Raw genomic sequence first — 20,883 nt, forward strand, 5'->3', positions numbered from 1 at the left:
AGAACGTTGGTTCAGTCCACAAAGATGAATTAAATCAAAAGTGTCTGAACACAGTCATTGGTTTCTTCAACAGAGCACAATTAGTAATTTCATCTGGCAGCATCATCCTCAACAGAATTTTGTGAACCTGAACTTCTGCTAATGACTACTGAAAAATACATTTCTCTTCATCCCAATACCTCACCAACAAATAAAACCAACTTCCATCTCCATTAGCAAGCCATAGGATATTTAATTGCAGCTGCTCTTCAATGTATAACGTTACAGGTGTACCCCAGACCTACCTAAATGCTACATCCATCTGCCATCAGTAGGGAATTACAGGTGGCAACTGCTTGACCACCTGTTTTGCTAACTGGTAAGTTGTCTGCTCATTTTCCTCATCAGGAATATGTCTGGCAAGTGTAAATAGTAAAAGTTAAGCTCCTTGCAAATGAGTGACCCCATCACGCTCTCTCCACCACCTTTGCAGTTTTCCTTCCAACTGCAGACTAAAACGTAGTGGAAGTTGCAGTACCTGAGAACAGTACTCAACACATCCTTCCCTTCCCCATCAGGGCTGCAGCACTCTGCCTCCCCTGGGATAGCATTTATTCCACAAAACTGCTGCTGCTATACCTTGACACAATGAATAATTATGCCACGTGCAATTCCCTACAAAGTCTTTGTTGGGCACTTCATCACGACATATCTACTTGCATTACAGGTCAATGTATAGAGCCAATGCCATGCATCTGCAATACACAGACCCAAAGCCAGAAGGGAAAAGTGTGTGGGGAAGTAGTGAGGTCCTTGTTTGGTTTTTTTGGTCTTTTTTTTTTCCCCTCCCTTATTTAAAACCAAACATCAACCTCATCATCCAAATGTAGCAATGTTTCCCAAAGTGTGGATGAAGTCTCCAGAGAAATAGAAGTGAACTGTGGAAACAACTGTGGAAAAAACCACCAGGATGTTGTCAGGTCCAAACATAAAAGGGAAAAGAAGGAATTTATCAGGAAAGGTTCAGTAGTTTTTGTGATCCCAAGGATGCCTTTAAAGCAGAAGGCAGTAAGGAAAAAGCAAGAAACACACGTGTGTGTGCATGCTGGTGTGTACGTGCTGCATGGAGTTAGGTGTTAGCAGCACTCTCTTGCCTGAAACAGTAAATGAGGAATGTGTAGGATGTCCCACCTCATTCATATGATGTCTGAATTTCAGCATTATTTAACTTCTAATCTGCTAAACAAACCATGTGAGAGAAGGGGAGAAACTGGCCCAGTGAGGAGCTTTACACAATTGACTACAAGAGGCTACTGAGGTTGGACCAGGAAGAGGGCAGAACAGTAGGATTGCTGTTCCCAGCAAAGGAGAGAAAAAGGTAGACAAGTGTCCTCACTGCACTAAGCAGGGAAGCCCTGGAACAAGTGTGGTCATATCCAGGCTTAAAAGGTCTGTCCAGTGCTCTCTGACTTGCTGCAAGGTGATACCACGGGATCTGACATGAAAACAAACTGAAGCAGGGGGTAAAACAGAGAGAAGGCCTTTGTGGTGTGCAGAGAAACCTGAAGGACAAGGAAAAGGAGACTACAGGAAAGGCCATTTCCCTGCAAAATCTGAATACACTCTAACTTGCCAAAGCACGCATCTTAGGGCCCACCTTCACCATTATATGCTCACCTTACACACATATCTGCTTCATATTTCTTCCCATAAAGAATTCCTAATAAAGATGGGTTCTTGTTTCCTCTGAAATTTAGTGTTACATCATACACTGCTGAAACTGTTGCAAAGAAAGAAAACATGGCTGTTACAGCAGCAATTCTAACAAACACACTGCCAGCATCCTTGCATCAAACAGCAGCAGAGCTTAGTGTGAGCCTTGCATGAGTGGTGCCGGGTAGCACACTCCTTTGTGTTTACAGGTAGTGTTTATCTGTATCAGCCACTCGACATTCCCATCTAGGCAGCATGTGTGTTATCAAAACACCAGACAGCTTAATGAACTAAGCCACAATGACACATACCAAAGGTTTATGCTTTTTTAAGACTGGTATCTGAGAGTTATGTGGCAGTTTACAAATTAAGGGTTGACATGCTGGATGCTAATTACTGCCAGCTCACTGATTGTAATGGATGTAACGAACAATCAACTACACTATGCTGTGCTACACAGACTATACTAAGCAATCCATTATAATGAATGCAAAGAACGCACACAGTGGCTTGCCAGTACCTGTTCCCCTGAGACACTGGACAGCAGTGGTGAAACCTTTGGTTCTGGGCAACAGGTGGTATTTCAGTTTAGGCAAGCCCTTGGATTCAGCTACCTCCATGCTGATTCGATGCTTGGTCTCCGTGAAACGAGTTCCTTCACAATACAGGAGAAACTAGTACAAGACAAAAGGACAAAACCAAGGACATCTTGAGATCAAAAGAAAATCCATGCATATACACACACACAACTGCGCACCTGAAGGATGGCCAAGGGCTTGGGTCCAGCCAGCAGGGATTTAGGAAGGGCAGGTCCTGCCTCTCCAACCTGATCTCCTTCTATGATCAGGTGACTGCCTGGTGGATGTGGGGAGGCCTGTGGATGTGGTCTGCCTGGACTTCAGCAAGGCCTTTGACACTGTCCCCCACAGCAAACTGCTGTCTAAGCTGTCAGCTTGTGGCTTGGACAGCAGCACTCTGTGCTGGGTTAGGAACTGGCTGGAGGCTGAGCCCAGAGAGTGGTGGTGAATGGTGCCACATCCAGCTGGCAGCCAGGCACCAGTGGCATCCCCCAGGGATCAGTGCTGGGCCCCGTCCTCTTTAACATCTTCATTGATGATCTGGATGAGGGCATTGAGTCAGTCATCAGCAAATTTGCAGATGACACCAAGTTAGGAGCAGATGATGGTCAGTTAGAGGGTTGAAGGGCTCTGCAGAAGGTCCTTGACCGACTGGACAGATGGGCAGAGTCCAACAGGATGGCATTCAACAAGTCCAAGAGCTGGGTGCTGCACTTTGGCCACAACAACCCCATGCAGAACTACAGGCTGGGGTCAGAGTGGCTGGAGAGCTCCCAGACAGAGAGGGACCTGGGGGTGCTGATCGACAGCTGCCTAAACACAAGCCAGAAGTGTGCCCAGGTTGCCAAGAGGGCCAATGGCATCCTGGCCTGCATTAGGAATAGTGTGGCCAGCAGGAGCAGGGAGGTCATTGTGCCCCTGTACTCTGCAGTGGTTAGGCCACACCTTGAGTCCTGTGTCCAGTTCTGGGCCCCTCAGTTTAAGAAGGACATTGAGACACTTGAACGTGTCCAGAGAAGGGCAACAAGGCTGGGGAGAGGCCTTGAGCACAGCCCTGTGAGGAGAGGCTGAGGGAGCTGGGGTTGTTTAGCCCAGAGAAGAGGAGGCTCAGGGGTGACCTCATTGCCCTCTACAACTACCTGAAAGGTGGTTGTAGCCAGGAAGGGGTTGGTCTCTTCTCCCAGGCAACCAGCACCAGAACAAGGGGACACAGTCTCAAGCTGCACCAGGGGAAGTTTAGGCTGGAGGTGAGGAGAAAGTTCTTCACTGAGAGAGTCATTGGTCATTGGAATGTGCTGCCCAGGGAGGTGGAGGAGTCCCCATCCCTGGAGGTGTTCAAGAGGAGATTGGACGTGGCACTTGGTGCCATGGTCTAGTCATGAGGTCTGTGGTGACAGGTTGGACTCGATGATCCTCGAGGTTTCTTCCAACCTTAGTGATACTGTGATACTTCAGTTACCTCATTTGGTCATCAAGTATGAGGTATAAGCACCACCTCACAACTCATTACAATTATATTTAATGTTAGCAACACTGGTACTAAATTTAAAGTGACAAAAAGTCTCAATGGTTATACCTGAAATATTTACTTTAAAAAACCAATCTTTTAAATCCCTGAAGGCTTTGGCTGGCTGGTGATGAACTGATCTACAAATCAGAGAAAGCAAGCCAAAGAGCAGCACACAACTGCTTTAGGAAAAAGCATTCATCACTTCCTACCTTATTTAAAATTTGTACTGTGCAACCAGAATTACTCATCTGAAGGCAGACTGCTTTGTCTGAAAGCTCTTCTTGATTGATTTTTTTCCCCCTTTTGTATCACTGGTGTTTATAAAAAATGGTGCTTCTCCCTAAAACCTTCACCATGTTAATCTTCTAAGGCACTGATCTGACTGTGGTATCCCAAGTAACTTAAAGAATTAAAGCCTCCCATACTGACTTCAAGCAGCACAAAACAGCCATCTGTCCTCCAGCCTGTATGTTGCCTCTGATCCAGTTGAAAGAGAAACTAGAAGCAATGCAAAGCTAAGAACAGACAAGCAAAGCCCTTCTAAAGCCCCCAGGGTGAATTTCTTTTTCTCCTTCACCTCTTTGAAAGGCAGACATCATTCCCATTGCACCAGCAATGGCAACATTGCTGCACTTGAACACATAAACCACTGCATGCCAGGCAAGCAACAGAGGGGAAGAAGGGCAGGCTGCTGCTACTCTCTCACAGCAGTATGATGCAATGATGCAATTCCGCACCAACTCCACACCTTGAGTGCTGTGTCCAGTTCTGGGCCCCTCAGTTTAAGAAGGACATTGAAACACTTTAATGTGTCCAGAGAAGGGCAACAAGGCTGGGGAGAGGCCTTGAGCACAGCCCTGTGAGGAGAGGCTGAGGGAGCTGGGGTTGTTTAGCCCAGAGAAGAGGAGGCTCAGGGGTGACCTCATTGCCCTCTACAACTACCTGAAGGGTGCTTGTAGCCAGGAAGGGGTTGGTCTCTTCTCCCAGGCAACCAGCACCAGAACAAGGGGACACAGTCTCAAGCTGTGCCAGGGGAAGTTTAGGCAGGAGGTGAGGAGAAAGTTCTTCACCGAGAGGGTCATTGGTCATTGGAATGTGCTGCCCAGGGAGGTGGTGGAGTCCCCATCCCTGGAGGTGTTCAAGAGGAGATTGGACGTGGCACTTGGTGCCATGGTCTAGTCCTGAGGTCTGTGGTGACAGGTTGGACTCGATGATCCTTGAGGTCTCTTCCAACCTTGGCGATACTGTGGTACTGTGATTCAAAAGACGACTTGTTGAATGCTTTACTATGCATCTGGTGTTTGTCAGTACTGTGATTGCTCACTTTTTCTCTGTAGAATCACAGAATATATCCAGTTTGGAGAGACCTCAAAGATCATCCAAGTCCAACCCTCGACCCAGCATTGAAGGGTCAACACTAAGTCACATCCCTAAGCACCAGGTCCACACAGTGCTTAAACACCTCGAGAGATGGTGGGCATTCCACTACTGCTCTGGGCAGCCCATCCGATGTTTGATAACCCTTTCAGTGAAGAAATATTTCCTAATATCCAGCCTGAACCTCCCCTGGTACAGATTGAAACCATTTCCTCTACTGTCTCCACAAAAGACAAGTTAAAGGAACATTAAAACTGCAAAGCCTAACACAAGAGCCTAACACCTGCCAAAGCTCAGTGAAAGAACAGCAGGAACTGGAACCACAGACTTTATCCAGCCCTCGAGGCTGTGTTCATTACAGAAACCTGACCAAGCGGCAAGGACAGCGCAAGGTACAGAACATAACACCACAATCTCAACCCCTGTGTGCAGTGCAATTTCTTTCCTCTACAGCAAATGCTCACCCTCTTCTATTCCACAGGGCAGTAATCTTGACCAAGTCTGTGAGTGAGGTACAGACTGCGCTGCAGTGCACGTATGAGAAAGACCTTACGAAGGAAAACTAAGCAGCCAGCCTTAATGGTGGCATTTAGAATGCACAAGAATTAGGAAACTGATTTACTCAAGTCAATTTTAATCATGATTTAAATTAAGAAGCAGGAAGTCTTGATTTAAATCATCAATGCTTACTGTCTTGCATTTATACTCTCACGTTGTTTTCACTGGAGACCAGCCCTTGGTTCTCAGTTTTAGAACCACTAAAAATACAGCTGTGCAACCCAAGTACAGTCTGCAGAGTTTCATAATTGGTAGATTTTTAAAAATTTAGTGGGTTTTTGCAGTTCTAATCAGGAGGAGATATTACATGTCATTCACATCCATACACTCCAGCAAGTTTTAAGCACATCCTCCAGATTCTTACGTGTTGTATCTTTGTAATGACAGAAACCCCACAAATGACACATTCACAGTCTACGAGTGCAGGCTACTATTTCACTCTTCATTTTAATAAGCTGTACTGGGTACTATTGGAAAACCACTTAAAATGCACAAAAAGCCTCTGAAAATTGTTTTATGAGCCAACTCACTGTACCTTACCTGCCCTGCTATAAAAGCAAACCAACAAATTCGTCAAAACATTTGTATTGGAAGCAAAAAGCAGGGTAACAGTTGGATTGTACTACTGTGTTGCTGCAGTAAAACCTAACCAGCATTGCATGGGAAGAGCACTGGTGTTTCGCCCCTGAAATGTGAAAATAAATGGGAAAAGCACAGCTACAAAAGCAGATGGAAGCCTGCCATATGTTCTCTTTGAAACTTTTTGGGAAATCTACAATTTCACAGATCAAGGAACTTACTAACAAGAATTTCCTCTCAAAACTTCCTGTGTGCACTCACCCTCCTTCCCCACTCCACTCCACTCCACTCCCTCCTCCAGGAAAGACTTTTTTTTGTTGATGTGCCTTTTTAGTGTATTTCAGAAAAGATAGGTTAAAGTTTAAGTTGCTCTTTTTACTAAGGATTAAGCAGTCAGCCATGTTGTGGGTTTTTTTAAAGGTAAAAATAAGGTCAGACAAAATCAGCAAGTATTACTGAAGCCTGATTTCTAAATCTCCATCCAGCTTCTAATTGTCTGTGCAAGCTTCTGAACTGTTTCCCAGATGATTTCCCTCAAAACAGGAAAACAGAGCATTTCACCAGCAGATCCCAAAAGACTTCCTGAAACAGAGCACAGGTTTTCCTTGACAAATAAAGAAGCAAGTAGATCTTCTGATACAAAGGGCTACAGTGCCACATGAGTACATTTGTCAGCATTTCACTTCTAGCAGAAGATACTAGAGGAGAAACTCAGCACTTACCCACATATATTCAGGATAATCAGCCAAACGTTTGAGTCCTTCAATAACTGTATCTCTGTCTTCTTCCCATTTCCTTTTGCAGAAAACAATCTCAAGGAAGTACCACGTCCAGCCAATTAGGGGCACATACAGTAGCTCTCTCTTAGCAAGGACTTTGGAACTCTTGAAGAAAAACAAAAACCAACAATCAAAAAGTGTCCTTTACCAATTTGCACGACGAGATCAAAGACATTCAAGATGATGAAAAGTCGACAGAGTTATCTAGAAACTTAAATGCAAAGAAACTGTACAAGCATGGGTTTTAGGTAGAGTTATCAGCCTGCAGATGAAAGGAAAGCTCGTGGCCCCACATACCCCTAGCACTCCGAAGCGCTCTGTCATAGTCCAGCCACACAAGAAGTCGATCTCAAAGTTGTGATTCAAGATGATGATGACGTGCTCTTTCCCAAAGGTGTTCACTGTGGCCTCGTCTGAGAACAAGGTGCACTCCGTGCCTGACCACCATTCCAGCAGCATTACCAACTCTAACAGACATTATGAAGGTGGAGAGAGGAGTTAGGGGTGCCACATTTAGCATTTCACCTCTAGCCTCACTAGGTGCCTAGTCTCATCCCACTCCCAACAACACTGTCGCTTTTCAAACCCAACCCAGTAGAGATTACATGACTTCAGATGGGTATATACCAAGTGACATCACCACTCTTAAGCAGTATCTAGGGCACTAGATATATGCACTATGGATAATTCAACAAGTTTTTAGCAATGACAAGGTTGGGTATTGTATTATGAACGTGAAATTTCATGATTGCTGGATAAAAGACTGAAAACTTTGTGCCTGAAAACGCACAGTTCAGCTGCAGATTGCTCCACTAAATGAGCACAGTTTCTCCCAGGTGGAACACAAATCATGAATAGATGCAGCCTAATGCTTTTACTAAACATGAAGCAAACTTTATGGAGATAAACAGACCAATAAAAGGCTTTTAAAGGGGTACAGTACCATGGATCTTCTGCAGTAGACTTTACTATTAGAACACAGGACTACAATTCCTCTGCATTATGGTCAGAGTCAGAAGCACCAGAGAATTGAGCTTATTTACCAAGATACCCAAAGGCAGGAATGGCAGATTGTGTCTGTCTTCTACTGCAAAAGAAAGAATGAGCCTTTTCCCCTCTCTGTTTTCTCCAGCTTCTTAATGTCCCAGCATCTCTTCTACTCCACCCTGAATCTTTCCCTCATCACCTGTTCTTCTCATTTCCCACTTCACCCTTTTCATATCTTAAAAAACCCCACCACACCAGCTTCCACTAAAATTCAGCACACACAGAACATAGTTGCTATGTTTAGCCTGTTTCTTTCATTTCGGTGTAATGACACAGATGGAAGGCATTGCTTGTATCATGGGACAACTATAAAAAGTATGAGAATAGTTCATTCTCCCAGTAGGAAGATTTGCTTCCATGCAAACTGTAGTCATTGGTATTTTCTCATTTCAATGAGCTATGAATGCAATCAAAGTCTGGTTGCACAAATATGGCAGTTAACAAGTCCAACTTTTCCCACATTACTACAACAAGCTTGCAGGATAAAAAAACTGGAAGTCACTCCCTTAGTTCTTTACGTCAGGTTCTGCCAGGCAGTATTTCCACTTTCCATTGGGAAGCCCTAGTTTGCAAAACTGAGAAGCACTTTCCTGCACAAGGGTTTCTGATCAGTGGGGTCACAACAGGGTAACCTATTAATACAGCTAAATAAGAGTGGGTCCAATTTTGCACCATATCAAAGAAAGGGCAAACAGTACTCAGGTGAATGACACTGAAAGACAGCCCTGGTCTGCTGAAGATGCATAGCTTCTCTAGCACTACTTTTTTCATTTGTCTTGTCCACATTACAACTTATCTACCAAGTTATTCTTCTGTATCATTTTCAAGACTTGCTCATCTGGAGGTATAGGAAAAAAAAAAGTCATGCAAATTGCTGATCAAGAGACTGTAAGCCTGGTCAACTGGAAGTACAGCAGGGGATAGACAGAATATGTTTATGCTAACTAGAGGTTTCTATCACTAGAGGTTTCTATTCAGATTTGCTTCCTTAGTGAATGACGTGATCTGTTTACCCTGACTTAGTATTAGGGGAAAGAGGACGGCAAGAATGCCCACAGTTGAGAGCTGTGCTCTTCCAAGCACGTGAAGGAGCATTCTCCACCACAGAAAAATGAAGTGCCAAATAGTACCAAACACAGTGTAGTACTCTGAGCAATTTTGCCTTTCCATCGCTATCTGTGTAGTAAGGAGGAACATCTCCTGCACTTGCTAGAGTTGCTGCCTTTTCTTATAAAAGCATAAACCAGAATGGGTGTTTCTTCTTCAAAATCAGAACAGAGAAATCTGCAGAGGCAAGTGTGAGTTATTTTCTGCAGAGCAATTCGTGCACCATTCACTCTAAAAGAGTGGAGGAAGCTTTACTTAGAGATCTGCCAGCGTTCATACTGAGAGAGGGAGGTTTGATGAGAGGGAGAATTAATGTGAGGAAACAGATTGTCCTTTACAAGTGTGCTGATAAATGATGTAATTATAAGCAGGAGTGGGCTTGTTTCCCTTTTTTGGGGTATGTGGGTTACAGCTCTCATTTCCTTTTTTTTTTGGGTATGTGGGTTACAGCTGTTTTGTGTGGCACTGATCCTGTCGGTGCCACAGCAAGCCCATCCCTCTGAATGAAGGGATGGTAACACTTTCTTGGCTTGGAGTACTTCCTGTAGAGGGCAAACATCACTTTGCTACAAGAAACTCCCTCCTGCAGTCAAGATTCTCACACACCACAGCCAGCAGGTTCATGGTATTGCAAGCCACTCAGAAGCAAAGCCAACAGGAGGAGTGGTGCACCTCTCCTTTGAAATACTAACATTTGAGAGGCCATTTTTGCCACCAGGGTAAAGGAAACATGCTGTGCTCTCCATAGGTGTGAGATACCTGAAAGGAGCTGATATAGGATAGCTTGAAGTATGTATTACCAAGTTTAAACTGAGACCAGAGCCTGACAGACCTTTTTTTGTCTGAATGTCTACCACGGACACTGGATAGAGTCTATCTCCTTCCCTTTCTGAAGCTGTGCTTTATGTAATTGAGAAGAGATACAGCAAGAATAGGGTGTGGTTTTCAGCAGGACACAGCCAGATGCACAATCACAAGTGTATCTATCCCTGCACATCAATCCTCTGCTGGATGGGCACAGCAGCTTCTGTTACAGACAGCTCTCACATGAACACCTGCAGCTTAAAACTAAGCAGCTTGGAGTAAGCAAACAAAATGTATCATCTGGAGCAGAACACCAATCTACAGGTTCATTGCCAAAAGGCTTCCACATAACCAAATATATCTCATCATGAATGGCAGCATTTGGAAGGGCTGCATTTACACAGCTTACTTAATTTGCTATTAATCACAACTGAAGTGCACATTCTGTTGGCTCCTCCATTACAGGCCATCAGCACTCTGCAATCCCACGTAACAGTTATGTTAATTCTCATGGTTTCATTTCCTCAATCATTTAATCTGTAATAGGCTATACACAAGGAGTTAGCCTAGGTACAACCCAATTATCTACTCAGCTTCTCCAAACCTTTTTTGAACAACAGGTTAGGTTATTTTCAGCATATACAAGATATAACAGCATTTAAAGTGTGATTTTTCCATGCACAATGCTAACTTGTAAGAAATCCAGGGTCTGAACCTACACGCCTTACAAGTACAAGCAGCTTGCATCCTCAGAAAAGCCAAATTATTAGTGCCACAGTAGTTTTCAGGATGAGTTCAGATTTGGGATTATTCAAAGCACATAAGAAATTCTTACAAGCAAATAAAAGGAACTACCCCACACTGGGCCCCTCAGTTTAGGAAGGAGGTTGACTTGCTAGAACAAGTCCAGAGAAGGGCAACAAAGTTGGTGAGGGGTTTGGAACACAAGCCCTATGAGGAGAGGCTGAGGGAGCTGGGGTTGCTTAGCCTGGAGAAGAGGAGGCTCAGGGGTGACCTTATTGCTCTCTACAACTACCTGAAGGGAGGTTGTAGACAGGCAGAGGTTGGTCTCTTCTCCCAGGCAGCCAGCACCAGAACAAGAGGACACAGTCTCAGGCTGCACCAGGGGAGGTTTAGGTTGGATGTTAGGAAGAAGTTCTATACAGAGAGAGTGATTGCCCATTGGAATGGGCTGCCTGGGGAGGTGGTGGAGTCACCATCATTGGAGGTGTTCAGGAGGAGACTTGATGGGGTGCTTGGTGCCATGGTTTAGTTGTTTAGGTGGGTTGGATTGGTTGATGGGTTGGACACGATGATCTTGAAGGTCTCTTCCAACCTGCTCTATTCTATTCTATACTATATCACCACTCCTCTCCTCTTCAACCAAGCCAATTTTGATGCTTCAAACTATGATGCTTCTTCCATTAGAACAACTCTTCTCCTCACAGTCTGCCTGCCACTCTCTACTCCATTTCCTTTCTGCTGTGCTTCTTAGGCCACATTCTCAATAGGTCAGACAAAAAAATACAGGAAGGACAAAGACAACAAATCTAAAAAGAAACTGAACTAGGCATTTGGAGACGTTTAGTTGGTAGTACTTCACATTGATGATTTAAGAAATGTGAGTGCCTGTCAGTGGACTGCTCAGCTGCAATTTAAGTACTCATTTAGGTGACTCATTTACTCAAAGTGGGAGTTGGATGCTGAGCCCAGCACTAAGGTAAGTGGCCATGTATACTGGGAGGGGATGGAGAATGGAAACGAATTAGATGATTCACTGCTGAAACAGGAGGTGACATTTGGAGTAAGGAGTCTCCTAAACATTCATTTCAGAAATCTAATCCCCTGCTAAGCTCTATGAGGATTAAAAAGAGCCATCCATGGGGAGGAAGTTTTGCAAAGGCCTGAAAGAGAAGAGCAAAGCATCTGCACTCATTGCAAAGCTGTCCCACAGGCAGAAGAAGAAAAGAGTGCCAAATTGCTCACCATAGGAGAAACTGGCATCACAGATAGACACTGCAGGGTGTAAGAGCACTCTGAAGTTGTTACACACTTCAGCTATAGAGGCACCTACACTAGATACTTTAAGACTGACATCTCCCTGCAGACCACACAGTCAACTTGAGCTCCTAATTAAGTGGTCAATGTTGTCCATATGCTCAAGACCTGTAGCAGACTCCGAATTCCCCCTTCTCTATCGCTCAGCACAGGCTCTGATGCTGGATGAAGGTGGTACTGAGACAGAACCAGCAACTCCCATCAGTAAAGCTGGGGTTGGGGGTGGGGTGAAGCTTTATTTCCCACTTAGTTGAATAGCAGTGACAATATGTATCAGTCCCTTGACGTTCTGTATGCTTTGCCAGTATTTCAGAAAAGATGGCTGCTTTGAACTGCTCTGGCAGAGTCTACACCTAACTTACCATTTCTGTCTCGTATTTGTGTGTATATACATGTGTAGATAGTATTTTCTTCTTTAGTTACAAAAAGACAATAGAATCATGCCCCTTGCCACCCCCAGCCCTCAGGTCCCCTTTAAGCATACTCACGGCTCCAGAGTGAATAGGCAAGGCGACAGTTTACTCGGCGATAAAACTGCTTGTTTATGGGCCAAAGGACTAGAGTGCATAGTTGAATGAAGTTAATGATCAGTCCACTCACAACAAAGACAAACCCAATGAGGAGGTGAACTATGAACTGGGTCTTCAGAAAGGCAATGAAGCCCATGATAACCACTCAGAAGCGTGTGCAAGGGCCGTCACTCAGAATAACTGTCCTGAAAGAGAAAGAAAAGGATCAAATGGAAACTGGATTCACAAACCCTGAGGGTAAGCAAAGCAAGACCAGTGAAACAGTCCATGCAACTTCAGCAATGGGAGCCCAACGCTCTACTCTCCAAGCCTGCCTCATTCAGTTCTTCAAAGAGTGACGGTACATATCACTTTCAAAAACAGGAAGGAAACATTACTTACACTTTAGAACCCACTAAGTTTGCTGAAAACTCTCTCACCTCTCCACAAATGAAGATCACGAATTGGACTTAATGCTGGAACACACAGCCCTGAACTCACAGCAAAGCAGTTGAGCCCCAGCTGGTAAACAAGCTGCATTGTGACTGCTGTACCTTCAGGAGTTGCTGCTCCTGGATGGCAACACGAGTCTCAGCCCCCTGCACTCGATAAATGGCATACCAAGTCAAGCTGTGTAAACCAACTGATGCTTTCCTGGCCTGCCCTCTAAGCCACTGCTCCATACACACTTCTCCCTAAAGACCACTGAGCAAGGGCTGCCAGGGGCTACAGAGACATTGTTACATGTTTGTTTTGACTAGAAGAGTAGAGCAATTCATCTAGGGAACAAGCTCCTCATCCTGCTGTGTTTGGGGATGAAAGAGCAGGGCTGGTCACACAGAACGTGGCCACACTAAGGCATAGAAATGAAAATTAGGCATTCCCACAGCCAAAATCCATGCTGGAGCAAATGTAATAACTTCTCACTTTGCCAAGCCACAGTTCCATGATCATATACCCCAGCTAGTGTGGGGAGGAGGGGGGTGGGGGGGAGTAAGAATATAGAAAAACCTTAGGCTATGTAGCAGCACAAACTCAATCTGGAAAGGGCTTTGGTGCAGAATCGTGATTCCAGCAAATCAGCCAGAGTACTTAACTCTGAGCACACTGCACATTTATACCAGGTGCAGTGATCAGGGCAATGTCCAAACAGCACAGTCACAGTTGCTTAAACAGACAAGTCAGATCCAACACAAATCCTGCCAGTACACAGTTAACCCAATGAAGTGTATTTACCAAGCCACTACATTGAGTTTATTCCAAACCCTGCATTATCTGGCACAGCTCTTTTTGACCCGCTGTGTACTAGAAATCCTACACCTAAGCCAATGAGGTTTGTCAAACTGCAGCCTTCATATGCCATCCAAAAAAATAAAAGCGTGACTCTGATTTTCTGCCACAGTCAAAGCTTGCTGACAGTATTTATGTTCAGCTTTCACAAGTGTTGCAAACGACCAGCAGACTGTAACAAATACTTTGAACAAGTCAAGCATGCAAAGGTGAAGCAGAAGGTCCCAATCTCTGAAAATGAAATACCTGACAGCTGTGAGGAACGAAACCAGTTTCATTTGCCACCTGCATACAATATGTTGCTATTTCCAGAAGTCAATAGCAATTTCACTTGTGAAAGTTTGTTTTCTGCCATCTCTTCCACAGACCAGGTACTGCTTTTTGACGGGACAGAATGTTTAGCTTTTGCATTATTAATAAACTACCCATTTCAGAAGCACACTGGGGGGGGAGGGGAAGCCAGTTCTGTGCCTATCACAGAAAGTAAACTAAGTGAATTAGCTGATATTGCTCATAATGAATAATCTGAATTCTCCTGATCTCTTCTTGTAAAAATAGAAGAAACATTTCTTCCATTAATAAATTACAGAACAGCTGTTAGAAATCAGAGACTTGTGCTTAAAAAGAAACAAGTGGAGTCTTCCTTCCTCTCCCCTACCCAAAGGGATGCATTCCACTAGTGTTCATACCACTGTATGGGAGGTAGCCATGATAGTCAGTGTTTGACTCCCTAAACACTGCAATAGGCTCATTTATCTTTTCCACTGGCATGCTCTTCAAGTCACTGCATTAGTTACTACCAAACATTAAAGACGATGCTCTTCACTTCCAAGATCAGAGACACTCTTCTCATCTGGTTTCTCTCAAAAAACAGTTCAAACAAACCCGGAGATTGTTGTTTCCCTCCCTGCACACCTGCTGCCCCCAACTGTTTACTGAATCCCTACTTGCCTTCTGTACAGCCAAGCAGTTCTGCTGATGACAGTATCAATCATAGTCATTAGGCCTGCACTTACTGCCTTTCAATGCACAGCTTGGACCCTTTCAGACATGGGCCCAAAGCACATACAAACAGCATGAGGAAAAATAGAAACGTAAATACTTGACCTCAAAATGGTTAGGCTCCACTTTCACAGCCTCTGCACTTGGAGCAAAACTGGGACACTCTGGTATGTATCCCTGACATTAAAGACATTGCCACATTACAGACCCAAAAGGACAGACAACCTTTTTACCACAGAAAGCTGTGGAGGGACATTGCAGCATGCTGCTTCTCCAGCTTCAGTACATGTGGAAAACTCTTGCTCCAGTGTCCTGCCTGGCATGCTGGGCACCATCTCACTCTGGTGTGATTCCAAAGCTGTGTGGCCTCGTGTGCCTGCACCAGACCTCACTGCACCCCTGTGCATTTGTGGACTTCAAGACTTACCAGTATTGCTGCAGGGCGAAGAGGACAGCTGCCAAAGCAAATCTGGCTCTCATCTGGCACCTTTTGAGGACAGCTTTTGCTCAGTTGTTCCACAAACTACAGCTGGTGCACTTGTATTTCTTAAAATGGACAGGGAGCAACAAACAACCCCAGGCTGGTCTTGTTACCTGATCCTTCCAGTTTCAGTGCTCAGTAGAGAACTTGCCAACGTCCCTTCTGTCAATCCATCACTTAATTGTATTTGACTTTTAAGATAACTAGAAGTTAATCTTAACCCAGGAATTCTTTACTTCTCTGCATTCTTGCAAACACAAGACAGCTAGGCAATTCAGGGACAGGCCAACAGGCTGGGGCCGGGGGGTGGGTCAGCAGCACTTTTGTTGAATCCCAGGGTAAGACTGGGGAGAAGAGAGAGAAATCACTTGTGGGAAGGAGGAGAAGCAACACTTCTGCATTTGACACATATACTAAGATCAGCTAAGTGACACATGGGAAGTAAACACCTGCCCTAGCTTATGACAGCAAGTCTCAGCATTTGTAATTTGTTTCTTTTTTACAGTACAGCCACACTGTGCATGCTCAAAACTTTGCTGGGAAAAAAATCTTTTCTCCCCCCCTCCTCTTCCTCTCCTAAAACTCCTTTAGCTTCAAAAAAGTCACCTTTTGCCACAAAACCTCCACTTCTTCCTGTGCAGCCACACTGAGAACTGTGGGCAACTTCAGTACTCTCCCTTCTTTCACATCCTTGCCAAGTGTCCGCTTTTCAGAGTCATGCTGCAGGAGAGCACGAGTGAGAAGCGCAGCTCAGACCAAAGAGCACACTTCCATTGCCTTTTAGTGCCCCACCTCACAGTGCTGCTTGACTTTATCACATGCTCTCCATTGTATTTGTCTTTGTCTTCTCTGATGAGAAAGCTCTTAAATGCTTTACATCACAGTCTCACAGTATCACCAAGGTTGGAAGAGACCTCAAGGATCATCGAGTCCAACCTGTCACCACAGACCCCATGACTAGACCATGGCACCAAGTGCCACGTCCAATCTCCTCTTGAACACCTCCAGGGACAGCGACTCCACCACCTCCCTGGGCAGCACATTCCAATGACCAATGACTCTCTCAGTGAAGAACTTTCTCCTCACCTCCAGCCTAAACTTCCCCTGGTGCAGCTTGAGACTGTGTCCCCTTGTTCTGGTGCTGGTTGCCTGGGAGAAGAGACCAACCCCTTCCTGGCTACAACCACCTTTCAGGGAGTTGTAGAGGGCAATGAGGTCACCCCTGAGCCTCCTCTTCTCCAGGCTAAACAATCCCAGCTCCCTCAGCCTCTCCTCCTGGGGCTGTGCTCAAGGCCTCTCCCCAGCCTTGTTGCCCTTCTCTGGACACGTTCAAGTGTCTCAATGTCCTTCTTAAACTGAGGGGCCCAGAACTGGACACAGGACTCAAGGTGTGGCCTAACCAAAGCAGAGTACAGGGGCACAATGACCTCCCTGCTCCTGCTGGCCACACCATTCCTAACAGAGGCCAGGATGCCATTGGCCTTCTTGGCCACCTGGGCACACTGCTGGCTCATGTTTAGGTGGCTGTCAATCAGCACCCCCAGGTCCCTCTCTGTTTGGGAGCTCTCAGCCACTCTGGCCATGGCAACCCCATGCAGAGCTACAGGCTGGGGTCAAAGTGCAGCACCCGGCACTTGGACTTGTTGAATGCCATCCTGCCATATATGTCTCTCAAGTATAGAACAAGGAGGCAACTATCCTGCAGATATCTTGGGTACGGAGTTGCTCCACATTTGCCAGGATTCACTGGTATCTATAGATCCCGCGTGCCTCTCAGTAGAAAGAACAGTGTTAGTTCTTCCTGCAATGTATTTGAAGAAGCCTTTTCTGTTGTCTTTGACCTCCCTTGCAAGTTTTAGTTCTATTGGGGCCTTAGTGTTACTAGCTGCCTCCCTACATCCTCTGACAACAGCTACTGAAGTTGAAAAATCATTAGAAGGGAGAAGAGCAGAAGCAGAATGATTGCATCAGCCTCCTTTTATGAAAGAATCATGTTCAAAAGAACCACAGATGCCCAACATGCACTAAGCACATTACAGCCATTTCATGAAGCATAGTTATTTACGCACTCAGAATTAAAGATTTAGCCGTTCATCGTCCCAGAATATAGTATTTCCACTTTGAAATCCAGGTTTTAATTAATTTAATGCTGTTGTGTGTGTACAGTTCCTCTGAAGTTCATGAGGCTTGCATTAAGATGAGCATGAAATTAAGAAATCATTCACTGATACTAATATTCCAAGCCAGTGAGGATTAATGTATTTGGCAACAACAAAACCTGCAGCAGCAGCACATACTTGTACCTCCAGCCTTTTGCCTCCAGTTTTCCTGAGCATGCTGTTGTCATTTTCCAGCAGCTTCCACTCTACCACACCGTATTCATCTTCACTTATGAGTGAAGATTTCACTTATGAGTGAAGATTTCACGTGCAGAAATCTTTTGCTCTGATTGTGCTGCCCCTATACCCTGAATTCCAGTATTTTTACCTACCCCATAACATTTTTCCTGGTTGAGGAACTGAGTGGAATCCTTACAACACAGAAATTCTACCTTTTTACCATCATATTTTACACCACTGTATTTTCCAGATTGAGCTTTGTAAGCTTCCCTGATGTCTGAGTAATTTGGCAAGCCCTGTTTACAAAGGAAGGCTAACACCATCCCGAGTCAGAAGCAGAAGAAAGAGGCATCTTTTTTCTGGCCAGGTCTCATCAAATTTTCTCCCCATTTTTCAGAATTCTACAAACAGTGTTGATCAAAGAACTACAAGGAAAACATAAAACTTAATTTCTTCGTGGTTGTTTTATTCTAAGTGAGAACTATCTGTTCCATGAGCTGCTTCATGTGTATAAGACAGGTACAAACAGCAACAACCAGGAGTTGTTCTTTCAGTATACTTTCCACCCTTCAGACTTCTCTGACTCAGGTTTTTTTTCAGACTCAGGCTACTTGTTTTTAAAAGCAGCTCTGAATATTACCAGCATAAACATTTTTTCCTTCACCTCTCCTTTTGAGATCAGAAAACTCAAGAATGCTAACCAACTACCCAAGAGCCCAAGCAGAGATGTGAGGCAAAGCTTTCAGTGTCAGTCTGTACCTTTTTGGTTGGTAAATAAAAGTCCAGGTCCCAGTGTGGTCATTCTAACACCCCTCAGAAGCACTACATTGCCATAGGGGCAGTCAACTGTTTTCCTGGGCACTGCTGTGACAGACCACACACGTGAAAAGAATAACATTGATCATCTAGAGCTATGTTCAATGCTTAGAAGAGGACACAGCCTCAAGCTGTGCCAGGGGAAGTTTAGGCTGGAGGTGAGGAGAAAGTTCTTCACTGAGAGAGTCATTGGTCATTGGAATGTGCTGCCCAGGGAGGTGGTGGAGTCCCCATCCCTGGAGGTGTTCAAGAGGAGATTGGACGTGGCACTTGGTGCCATGGTCTAGTCATGAGGTCTGTAGCGACAGTTGGACTAGATGATCCTCAAGGTCTCTTCCAACCTTAGTAATACTGTGATACTGTGAAGTAATTACCTCAGTTACCTCTAAGAGATAATTGTTTCTTGCAGAACAGAAAATACCTTTATAACTAAAAGACAACAGTCCAGTGGCTCTCCAGCTTTAAAAAACTTAATTATACATTCACAGCAAATCACAGAATCACAGAACTGTTTCAGTGGGGAAAAAAAGTTTAGGATCATCAAGTCCAACCATCAACCTAAGATCACCTCACCATGGTTATTAAACCTTGTCCTGAAGTGCCACGTCCACACACTTCTTGAACATCCAAGTGCCGGGTGCTGCACTTTGGCCACAGCAACCCCATGCAGTGCTACAGGCTGGGTCAGAGTGGCTGGAGAGCAGCTAGGCAGAGAGGGACCTAGGGGTGCTGGTTGATGGTAGGCTGAACATGAGCCTGCAGTGTGCCCAGGCAGCCAAGAGGGCCAATGGCATCCTGGCCTGCATCAGGAACAGTGTGGCCAGCAGGAGCAGGGAGGTCATTCTGCCCCTGTACACTGCACTGGTTAGGCCACACCTCGAGTCCTGTGTCCAGTTCTGGGCCCCTCAGTTTAGGAAGGAGGTTGACTTGCTAGAAAGTGTCCAGAGAAGGGCAACAAAGTTGGTGAGGGGTTTGGAACACAAGCCCTATGAAGAGAGGCTGAGGGAGCTGGGGTTGCTTAGCCTGGAGAAAAGGAGACTCAGGGGTGACCTTATTGCCCTCTACAACTACGTGAAGTGAGGTTGTAGACAGGTGGATGTTGGCCTCTTCTCCCAGGCAGCCAGTACCAGAACAAGAGGACACAGTCTCAGGCTGCACCAGGGGAGGTTTAGGCTGGAGGTTAGGAAGAAGTTCTATACAGAGAGAGTGATTGCCCATTGGAATGGGCTGCCCAGGGAGGTGGTGGAGTCACCATCACTGGAGGTGTTCAGGAAGAGACTTGATGGGGTGCTTGGTGCCATGGGTTAGTTGATTAGGTGGTGTTGGATGATAGGTTGGACACAATCTTGAAGGTCTCTTCCAACCTGGTCTATCCTATCCTATCCTATCCTATCCTCTCCAGGGATGATGCCTCCACCACCTCCCTGGGCAGCCTGGCCTAATGCCTGACTACTTTTTCAGAAAAGAGATTTTTCTTAACATCTAACTTAAACTTCCCTTGGCACAATTTCAGGCCATTTCCTCTCATCCAATGGTTAGTTACCTGGGAGAAGAGATTGACCCCCACCTCACTACAATTTTCTTTCAGGTAGTTGTAGAGAGAAATGAGGTCTTTAAATTAATCTTTAAAGTTCCTGGGCTACTTTCTCATTTTATCAGGCACATTCAGGGAGAAACCTGGGTCCCATTTAAGTTAAATGGCAAAGTTAATGTCTAGATGGAAGTCAGAATTTCACCTCCCCCTCCCCTGCTGGCCTTGTACCCCTCTACAGACATAGAAAGCTGGGCTCTATCTTAAAACAAAACCATTGCAGAAGACGTTACTGTGCAGGCTACCTCAGATGCAGGAAAATATTCAGGAAGAAAGTAGGTAATTGATGGTCTTCTGCTTCCTGTACTTTAGCACATTTCTTTCAGGGATGAGGAATCTGGGAGCCTGACCCACACAATGCAGAAGCCACACAAAACCAGCGGACAGAGCATTTGCCCAGGGCTTTGCTCCAGACTTCAACAAAGCAGCCCAAGACTCTGGGGCTCACTGTGCCATGGCACCACCACTGAAAGTAGGGTACACCCAAGCCCAATTTATTTCAGAAGTACACTGTTAGAAGAACCACTGGCAACCATGGCTAAGTAGGCAAGAAAATATAGCTTAGATCAAGAGCAGTGAGTCAGTACAGCTAATAAGCAAATAAAAGGAAATGAAGTAGAACAACAGTTTTGGTAAGCATTTGAACAGTCTGTACTAGGGATTCTCCAGATATGCTGTAAAAAAGAAGACAACCATTCAATCACATCCTACACAGCATTATAAACCGTCTGCTACAGACCTAGCCTTCTAAACTTGAGGAACATTA

At 45.0% G+C, this 20,883-nt stretch overlaps 1 protein-coding gene across 6 annotated transcripts in view; it reads right to left on the bottom strand.

The window, feature by feature from the left end:
* AGPAT3 (1-acylglycerol-3-phosphate O-acyltransferase 3) overlaps positions 1 to 20,883 on the bottom strand; it is a 123,827-nt gene that overhangs the window by 12,509 nt on the left and 90,435 nt on the right. For 5 of the 6 annotated variants that reach the window (XM_068155160.1, XM_068155159.1, XM_068155163.1 and 2 more), the window contains 5 exons: positions 12,578 to 12,804; positions 7,371 to 7,540; positions 7,017 to 7,178; positions 2,213 to 2,366; positions 1,657 to 1,759 (listed from right to left, as the gene is read on the bottom strand). In XM_068155160.1, coding sequence (XP_068011261.1) covers positions 1,657 to 1,759; positions 2,213 to 2,366; positions 7,017 to 7,178; positions 7,371 to 7,540; positions 12,578 to 12,755 — 767 coding nt within the window. In that variant the 5' untranslated portion in view covers positions 12,756 to 12,804. Of the gene's footprint in view, positions 1 to 1,656; positions 1,760 to 2,212; positions 2,367 to 7,016; positions 7,179 to 7,370; positions 7,541 to 12,577; positions 12,805 to 15,317; positions 15,409 to 20,883 lie in introns of those variants that run through there. The other variant, XM_068155165.1, reaches the window with a different exon arrangement.

Source organism: Melanerpes formicivorus, unplaced genomic scaffold (assembly GCF_026170545.1).
Source record: "Melanerpes formicivorus ecotype bairdi unplaced genomic scaffold, bMelFor1.0.p_v2 SCAF_30, whole genome shotgun sequence".
NCBI lineage: Eukaryota > Metazoa > Chordata > Aves > Piciformes > Picidae > Melanerpes > Melanerpes formicivorus.